The following is a 10,425-nucleotide window of genomic DNA, read 5'->3' on the forward strand; positions in this document are numbered from 1 at the left end:
TTTTCTGGAACTGAACAAACAACAAACATTAACAGAAAAAACAAAGCAATCACAAAAATTCAATAACAAAGACAAAAACACCCTCAAACACCCCCACACCCAAACAACAGCAATAACAAAAAAAAGGAAACAAACAAACAAATAAACAAAAAACCCCAAAAACCCAAACCACACACCAAAAACAATAACAAAACGCCCAATAATGCAGAAAAAGCCCTCATAATTATAACGGAATTAAGCTAGAAAGTTACAGTACTATTTGTCACTTACACCATTGATCCTAGATATGTTGTAATCCTTCCTTGTCCAAGCGGAGATGAAGATGTTGAGGGGAATTACATGTGTAACGGAAGGCAAAGATAGAACGTTATCATACTATTTGTTACCATTGATCGTAGGTGTGTTGTAAATACCTTTTTTGTCCGAGTGTAGATTCGGGTGTTAAGAGCTTCTGCGTCTAGTCATTAGTTTCTACATATGCTTTCATTGCTGCCATGTCCATCCTATTCATGTGACGGATCCAGTTAAGATATATCCGGAGATTCATGACATGACGATGACAGTACGTATTTCAGGCATAATCCGTCCAGTCGCTGTTCCAAAACCGTCTGTATGTTATTTTTATATAAGAATTTAGATAATTGTTCGTTTTCATGAAATGACATGCTAATCCTATAAGCGACCAGAATGTTTATCAAACCCTAATGGTATTTTGTTACGTAGTAACTGAACGAAATTGGATATTCTATTTCCAATGTGCAGTTGCTGCTTGTCAACAATTCATTCATGCATATTGAATAGTCTAAGCCGGACAGGTATACTCTCTAAAACACAGGCTAGGTGAGTGCTTTGTACCCATCGATAGTATGGACTCTGGACTAAACCAAACACAATTATTTATTCCTTTACTAATGCAAGATTGATAATGTATACAACAGAAGACGTACGAGTACGTATTGTAAATACATTCCGTAATTTACAACAGAGGTTATACAGGTCTGAGCCAAAACGTACATTTCACATCGAAAACCAGAAGACACAGTTGAAAAGACGCCATATGTGGTGCAAGACAGGCGCACAGTAGTCATGTTATATGCGATCTTAACCACAGTCTAGTTGACAACACATATGTACAAAAGATAACAGAGAGTAATAGAATAGGTCCAAAGATGTAAGTCCGAATGTGGAGTTACCAGAGGACAGGCTCTCTTACTCAGAAAAATACATTCAGATCTGAAGTAGAATGCAGATTTACCAACACAGGGTCCACAGGGTCTAAGCTGGAATGTAAAGGTACCAACACAGGGTCCACGGGGTCTAAGATAGAACGAAGAGTTACCAACACAGGGTCCACGGGGTCTAAGTTGGAATGTAGAGGTACCAACGCAGGGTCCACAGGATCTAAGCTGGAATGTAAAGGTACCAACACTGGGTCCACAGGATCTAAGCTGGAATGTAAAGGTACCAACACAGGGTCCATGGGATCTAAGCTTGAATGTAGAGTTACAGGGTCCAACACTGGAATGGAGTCCACACAGGGTCCATCTAAGCTGGAATGTAGAGTTAACCGCACAGGGTCCATGGGATCTAAGCTGGAATGCAGAGCTACCAACACAGGGTACACATGATACTGTGATTACTGAGGGGTCATCGGCGATGCTCATAGTCATAAACGAGTGCAGGCATTCATACGTTGTTGATGTAATTAGACGGGTTCCGTATATCGATGTCAAGGGCTGAGACGTCATGGCGTCTTGCCGCGGGATGTCAGACCAGAAACGTCCTTCCTGTACTCCAAAACTGACTGATGATACGGTCAACGAGGTTGTGTTAGTGTCCCTCGCCAATATCTCTGCGGTGTTCTTCCGGTTTGGTCGTTTCTTTAAGCAGACACGCTTGAACTCTACACGCATCTGTTGATTGGACACAATGTAGACGATGAAGTTAACCGAAAAGTTCACAATTGCAAGCCAATTTGACATTATTCCAACCAGGATGTTGGTCCTGGTATAAAGGAGGGCCGATCCGTAGTTAAAGCTGGTTATAAGGATGATAAGTGCACCCGGTGTCATGCAGAAGAAGAATAGAAGAGTCAGACCTAACAATGTCTGAGTGATGCGCTGCTCTGCTGACGACTCGTCACGATTCTGATCCGTCAACCTGGAGCGCGAGGACCTGGCACGGTACAGACCGACACTGATGGCAGTGCTACTGATGGTGACGACTACAACAGGGATGAAGCGAATGAGGGACATTCTGATGGCGTTTATCGTAGTATAAAATTCCCGGTGTTTTTCCCCGAACTCTGTCAGTGTAAGAACTGTGGACGCTTGAGTCGAATTGAGTGTAGACAAATCAGATGGAACAAACTCCAAGGATGAGGGAATCAGGTGCACTATTACCAGAAGGCTGCAGATGAATATTGAAATACCCATTGTCTTCTTTGACAACAGTGATTAACCTCTCAAGCGAGATAACGACGATGACTAAATTTGAAACATCACCGAACAAAAAACTATGGAATTAAACATATGGAAAAACTTTTCTGGAGATATCTAGTCCAGGTTTATAATCTAAAGCAATGGTGAGTCCAATCAGGGAGAACGCTATCGTTCCAATGAGGTGTATAAAGTCACAGACAGTTATAGAGAGGAGAATCATCTTGGTGGTGTCCAGCATTTTATGACGTAATAAGACCACGAAACTGATGACGTTTCCCACCAGCGCAATGATAACTGTAACGGGCATGATGATCGTGTACATTGCCAACCAGAAGATGAACATGTGTTCAGCAGGGATGACAAAGTAGCCGTGTGGATAAAGTGATTTCGGTGTTGTGGTTGGGAGTTCCGTGATGATGAAGCTGTCTGCTGTGGAATTTTGGAAAGAACTGACGTCCGTGGTAGAGTTTTCCATTGTAGCTGGATCTGTAAATAGAGTTAACACAACTGTCGACATTGGCATTGTTTCACATTTGAAATTTGCTGTACGAAGTCGAAATTGTGTATTTGATACATTTAACACGTATGACCATTTTGTAGGAGGTTGTCATGGTTTTGTATTTAGACGGAACTACATATTCCTTTTAGCACGTGTACTACTGGAATAAAGAAACTGTGCATTGTTTGATAGTATGCATTATCTTGCTGAAGCGTGAATGAACGTCTGCACATGAGGCCCAATGATCTCATCCCTGTATCACAGACCTGTCAAATTGCCATTGACAATGACAAGTTGTGTCCGACCATGAGATGTAATGTCGACGTTGAACAACGCACGCATCAGCATACCGTTCACCTCGCCGTCTGTACACCCTTGACCTGCCATCTGAGCTGTCCAGATGAAATCTCCACTCGTCCGTGAACAAAACACCATCCCAATCTTGTCTCCTGTACCGTACATGCTGTGGCATTGGAGAAATCTGGACGTATTGAAGGCCGTCGGGGTCGGATTTTGTGCTCCCTCTGTCGGTTCCTTACAGTCCTCGATCTGATTGGACGTAAGCCAGGAATGGTCCGAGCATTCAAACTGGCAGTCTGGAATCGATTTCTTAAATGGGTCAGCCGAATGTGGTTGTCTTGCTGACGTGACGTCACGCGTGGACGGCCGGTCCGAGGCAAATCTCTCGTGTCCCCCTTATGTTGAAAACGTCTCCATAGAGGTGAGATCGTGTTTCGATATACACCAAAATGTCTGGTCACTTCATTGTGGGCCATTCCAGTCTCCACAACATTCAGAAGCTGGAGAATAATCAACTGTTTTCCAATTTTCAATATCAGGTGAGTGAAGTTCAGACGTCACTAAAGCATGCAAAAAGTGAATAGGTTTATTGTGCACAAAGTGTACGCGCCACGCGCGATACGTGACATGAAATTGCGTGGAAATTGCTTTGCTATATGTTTATGTAGGACTATTTATTTTCAAATACCATTATTTTATGCCACTTTGTTATGCACAGTTACTTTAATCCGTTAGTATATGTTTACTAAAATATCCAAATATGATATTATGATACAAACGAAGATTTATTTTGTGACAAAGATAGAATAGGAGACAATCGTGCATGAAACTGCTTGAGAAAAATGCCAAACAACTGGCGCAAAACGGATACACATACCGTTAGAATGGTAACCTATTCCAAGACAGCCGTGGAAATGACGGTGTCATGAGCGAGTTCGAATAATATACCATCTCCTGATTAGTTAGATTTCCCCACTGGTCAATTTTCAGTCTTTAATCAGATGTCAGATAGACTACCGAGGATTGTATTTATGCTGTCATGGCCATTAGTCATCACGTCGTGCCTGTTAAGGCGCTTCTAATAATGAACCAATCTCTGTTAGTTTGACATTTTACCAATGATGGATATGACATTTAGACATTACACTGGTCACCACCGACCCAGCAAACACACAACGTTTTCGCAACGTCGTGGGAAGGTTGTAGATTGGTAAGGTCATGACACAACGTTAGTATTACGTCATTTTATAACGTTATGTCACAACGTTACAGCCACGTTACATATATACATTTTCAAAAATGTGTGTATCAGCTATAAGACAACGTTATGTTTCATCTTTTCTGTCTGGTCAATCCTGCTTGATATATCGGCCCGTTTCTATTGCAAACTTGTGGGAACCACACCTCAGGCGAGCTAGAGCATTTGGAAATTTCGTTATAAAAAATGACGTTATAAAAGAAGAATATAGGGATGGTTTTTAACCATTGCATAAAGCATAATGCCACTCTTGTTCATAAGAAACCATAATACGGTTAACAAATTCAGAGAGGAATCGGTTTATATCACTGACCTGTTGTAGTTCCCAGATGTATTCCAAACCATTTTGATTTAGAAGATACCGTAGCCTGGATGCCCACTTTACTTTACCGAAGTCGTTTAACATCATATTATAGCACTTTTTCACATATCTGTCGGGAGGTTATCGAATCAGTCTACACCAATATTTCACAACTCTTTTACAGCAAAGTATAGACAAAGGGTATCTACCAAGTTCACCACGTACAGTGTGGTTGGGTGTACAACATTTTACACGTAGAAAATGTTTGCATGTAGAGAGATGAACCTTTTCAATTTCACTATGAGGATAGGAGAATCCCCACACCTCTGACCCATATAACAATATTGGGGTAATGTGAGTGTCAAAAATCTTCAAGAATACAACAAAAGGCAACGGGTTCAAAGAAAACAAAGATTAAATATACCATGTAGTGATCTGCTAGCCTGGTTAGCGGCTTTTGCGACACGTGCAGACTACGATAGTGTTTTAGAAAATATAACAAGGTTAGTTTCAGCGACTGGAAACTGCCGGAAACCAACAAAGTTAGTTTCAGTTTGGACCTTTCATCAAGACATCAACTGTGATTGTTTAATAACGACAAAAATAACAAGGTAAGGCACGTCAGGTATTCAATCAGCACCGAGCTGTCAAGAAAAAGTTATGGCACAGAATTTTAGATTATCTGAACTAAGAGCCCAGTAGCATTGCGTCAACAATGATGCAAGCTTCTAATTTCTCTGCGTCTTTAAAACAATTTGTGTGTCAAATAGGTTTTCTGCGTGAAGTTAATATGCAAAAATCTGAAGCTTAGATCTTCAAGAAGAAGTCCTAAACGAAGTCTCATTACAACCATGAAAATTCATTCAAAACGCTAAAAGTCTTTGAGCCTGCCTCCAGATGATGATGTGTAGTCGAGCTATCGACTTGAAGTTCTAGCTTCCGCTTCCTCGTTGATTTCATCAAACACAGCTTCAAACACTTCTCGGCATGGGATGCCGGTGTAGAAGCTCACCAGATCATCTCTATGTTTGATGTCATCAAGGGTAAGAAGTGGAAGCTTGTACTGCATGCCAAAATCACGCATACGTGTCTCTGTTTGTGTGCTAGTATGTGCAAACTTCTTAACATAACTCTCATCTGTTTGAGCTTCTGATGTAATAGTACCGTGCTCTGTCCGGGTATCCATGCATCTGAAAGGCAAAAAGGATGTGTCAATGCAAAAGATGGGTTGGCTAGATAGCAGAGTACATTCATTTACACACAGGAAGAGAGAGACCAGCAACCCCATGGCAAAACTAATCTTCTTTATACAAAATCAAAGTTGTAAATCATATAAAAGGAATGACAAAATATGTTATTTGATTAGTTTACCATGTTTACCACAACCTTATTTGTTATGCTCACCTTGTTTTTGAGTTTGGTTGTGTTGGTTGAGTTGGATGACAGTAATCACGGAGATGTAAAGAAACATCCAGTGGGTGACAGTCCTGATTGAGAAGCAGACTCGTGCTGTTGTCTCTCTCGATGTCTTCTGTGTCCATGTCATCATCACTGACCCAGTCATCTCTATGTCCTCGCATGCTTCTGTCATCTGGTTTTCATCCTGTTTCTAGAAATTAAATTGAAAATTATGAACATATATCATACCACAATATGAACGTCCTCACAACTGTCTTGCAACGCTGGATCCACACACGTTTTAGACACGTATTCTGTGGAAATCGATGCAGTGATATTGTCCTCCCACCTTTCCCAGGTAAATTCCTTTACATATGCAACAGTACTTCTTATATTTCCTCTGCGATTCGATGTTCAAACAATCCGCCATGATTGCTCCCCGGAAGCGAGCACCGCGAAGCTGCACTTGCGCACAAGGCGCACATCCAAGGGCGGACAACTCAGTTATCGGAAAGCGCAATTCTTTGTCGAAACTTTGGGTATCGACTACAACACAACGTTATGTTTCATCGTTTCTGAAACGTTGATGCGACGTAAACTGTCTCTTTCTCAAACTCGCAAGAAAAGTATTATTTATATTAAAGACCGTTCATCTAATTAACTTCAGAAAACACTCGACCAAAACAACATGCAACTTGACGAATAAACATTGAGATGGATTTCTGCTGTGTTTCTTATGTACTGTTCACTACTGGGAGAACTATTCAACTATTGGCGTTAAATAGAACGTTAGGACAACGTAAAATACGTTCGCATCAAATAACTTTAGCAATGTGTCGACGTGAAAATGACGTATCACAACGTCACGCCACAGCGTGGGGACAACATAAATGGGAGTCTACAGCATAATGTTGTATCAACGAAGGCATAACGTTGTGACAACGCTGTGACTGCGTGAAATTGTTAACTGGGGACGGTCTTGACACCAGAACGTGCTCATAATATAGTCGGAATTGTATAATTCTTTTAGTAGAGAAGTCATGGGTGTGGAAAGGGTCTTGTTGCTTTTATTCCTATATAAGATTCCCACCCAGGCCTCCATCTGTCGTCATCTCACCCATGCATGAGTTCAGATCCACACCCAGGCCTCCATCTGTCGTCATCTCACCCATGCCCAAGTTCAGATCCCCATCCTTCCCTACATCTGTCGTCATCCCATCCACACCCAAGTTCAGTTTACAAACGAACGTGTGTTGACAAGCGTACACAGCCACGATATAGGGAATTTACGTCCGCATCGGAGGTTATTGTATACTAGGCACATAAAGAAACTGTGCATACAAAAATTTAAAATCTAAATTTATCAAACCTGTGTAGACACATAAGAATTAAACTCAGACATTAGTGACATGTATCCAACATGCATGCACGTGCCACGTTCCGTGACGTCAGTGGCTTCGTCCTTGAGACGTGCAATACGTTGTTGCACGTGCATTCCAGGAAAGAGAAACAGAGCAAATGAATGCCACACAATACTGTCACTTTGGAAAGCTCAACCCCTGCCCTTGCGATCGTTAAAAAACTTATACGGCTATTGAAATGCATAGCATGCCAAGGCTCACGTCTGCACAACGTCACGAGGCCATTGGGATGGTCCGTGGGGGAATGTCTCAACGACAAGTGGCTGCACATTTCCACTGCCACTGGAACACCATTTCTGCACTGGTGAGACGCTACTAGAACACAAATGACGTCATCGATCGGCCACGTTCTGGACGTCCACGTGTAACAACGCCAAGACAGGACATATGGATAAAGGTGACCCATCTTCGCCTCAGGTTTCAGACTGCAGTGATGACTGCCCGAACCATCCCAGGACTTCGCCGTATCCACCCCAACACAGTTCGACAACGTGTACGTCATCACGGGATCAGACCACGACGTCCCGCCATACGGCCTATCCTGACACAACGTCATCGACAAGTTCGCCGAATGTGGTGCCGAAATCATGTCCGCAGACCTTGTTTTGGTGGAGAAATGTTGTTTTTACAGATGAGTCCAGGTTTAACATTTTCCATAGTGATGGGCGTCAACGTGCCTATAGACGCGTGGGAGAGCGTTATGCACAGGCCTGTGTCTTGGAGAGGAATCGCTTTGGTGGTGGTTCCGTGATGATTTGGGGTGGAATAACAGCACGCCAAAGAACTTCTTTGGTGATTGTTCAGGGCAGCTTTAACTGGTGTGGGCTACAGGGATCAGATTCTTCGACCTGTGGCAATTCCTTTTCTGCAACGTCATGGCCCTCGGTTAACATTCCAACAGGACAATGCCCGTCCTCATACGGCAAGGGTTGCTATGGATTTCTTGCAACACCACAACGTTGAGTTACTGCCTTGGCCTGCAAATTCACCGGATCTCTCCCCGATAGAGCATGTTTGGGACGAGATGGATCGACGTCTACGCCGTCTTCCTCATCCGCCAGACAACGTCCTTGACCTTGCAACAGAACTTGAGAGAATCTGGCGTGACATCCCACAAGCCTTCCTTGCACGTTTGATAGGCTCTATGCGTCGTCGATGCACTGCTGTTCTCAATGCCGATGGTGGACATACCCGTTATTGAGCTTGTGACATGGTCGTTTGACCCCTGTCCCGCTTGTGGACTCGTGACGTCATTGTGATTGACTTTTCAATTGAAATTCTCCCGACTTGTTATGGTCTCATGATCCCTCCATTAAAGTTTATATGTACCTTTGACATTGTTATCGTACTTATCAACTGGGATAATATTTTGACAATGCACAGTTTCTTTATGTGGCTAGTATAGAACGTGTTCTATACAGGATCTCAGGGGTGACCAGGCTCGCTGACTTGGGTAGACACACGTCATCGTATCCCAGTTGCGTATATCGATGCTCGTGCTGTTGATCACTAGGTTGTGTGGTCCAGACTCGATTATTTACATACCGCCGTCGTATAGCTGGAATATTGCTGAGTGCGGCGTTAAACAACAAACAAATGAATCCTAGCTCTCAGCTAAGAAAAGATGACACTCAATCCCTAATTAGGTGGACCTTACGAAAGCTGTTCTGACATGAGTAGGGCTTCAGAGAAAATGTCAAGAACTGTAAAACCATTCGACAGATAGACGTCGGAACAATGGCCGCATCATTACATTTCTAAATCCTACACATTGCACAGGTGATGCAAAGTGTTACATAATTACTATTTCCGTATTGATGTAAGGCCTGTTTTAGTCATTGTTACTTTTACAAAGCGTTCAATGTTTCTCGTTATACCGTAAGTGGGCATAAGCAGCTGAGCCGTCTAACATTGGGCAATTCGTTGAGTGAGTGATGTCCCCTGGGCTATAAAGAAACCTATAATCGCGGGTTGTGTCAAGACGAGAATTTATGGATGTCAACTTCTATTTTAAGGGACACGACGTTTCAGAGTATATTCCTACTTCTTCAGTGTATTGACTTCCCACCACAAGCACTGCAGTACGCGTGCTGTAGAATATTGTGTGTTGTATATGTATGTTACAGTTGCACAATATGTAAGTATGTGTACGTATATGAGTACATACTTTTTATGCTATGGCTAAAGGTAATGTGATGATTTATCCTACCTGTACCTTTTATGCAAATCTATTTATACAGTTTTATTGTCCCTCATAAGTATTTTGGTAAGATTGTATATTCTACATGCATGTATCTGTGAGTGAAACAGGAATAAATAAATCATCATCTGTTGGTGCGTACGGCGTTGTCTTGATTCTCAGTACGGACATTGGTCATCAAGATATTCTGCCAGGAAGCCTTAAACCACCGCCTGCGTGTCTGTTTTCATCAATGACTGACTGACTGACTGACTGAGTATGGTATTACGCCGCTTTTAGCAATATTCCAGCAACATCACGGTGGGGGACACCAGAAATGGGCTTCACACATTGTACCCATGTGGGGATTCGAACCCGGGTCTTCGGCGTGACGAGCCAACGCTTTAACCACAAGGCTACCCCACCGCCCCTTTCATCAATGAAGACTATGGCATGTGTTTCTTGGCACGGGAACATTAACGATTTTATGGAACTGATTAACAAACAACAATAATTAACAAAATGAACATGTAAAATGATTAAAAAGGAAGACAAAGATAGAAGGCCTTCAATACTGTTTGTCACTTACACTATTGATCCTAGGTATGTTGTAAATACCCTTCTTGTC

General features: G+C 42.4%; 1 protein-coding gene across 1 annotated transcript; it reads left to right on the forward strand.

Annotated features, from left to right (window-relative positions):
• The first annotated feature begins 1,181 nt into the window (after positions 1–1,181).
• On the forward strand, positions 1,182–1,628 carry LOC124263890 (corneodesmosin-like). Its single transcript, XM_046698617.1, has one exon. The coding sequence runs from the start codon at positions 1,182–1,184 to the stop codon at positions 1,626–1,628; it is 447 nt and encodes a 148-aa protein (XP_046554573.1).
• The last annotated feature ends 8,797 nt before the right edge of the window (positions 1,629–10,425 follow it).

This window comes from Haliotis rubra, unplaced genomic scaffold, assembly GCF_003918875.1.
Source record: "Haliotis rubra isolate DU_JTF1 unplaced genomic scaffold, ASM391887v1 Scf9, whole genome shotgun sequence".
Classification (NCBI taxonomy): domain Eukaryota; kingdom Metazoa; phylum Mollusca; class Gastropoda; order Lepetellida; family Haliotidae; genus Haliotis; species Haliotis rubra.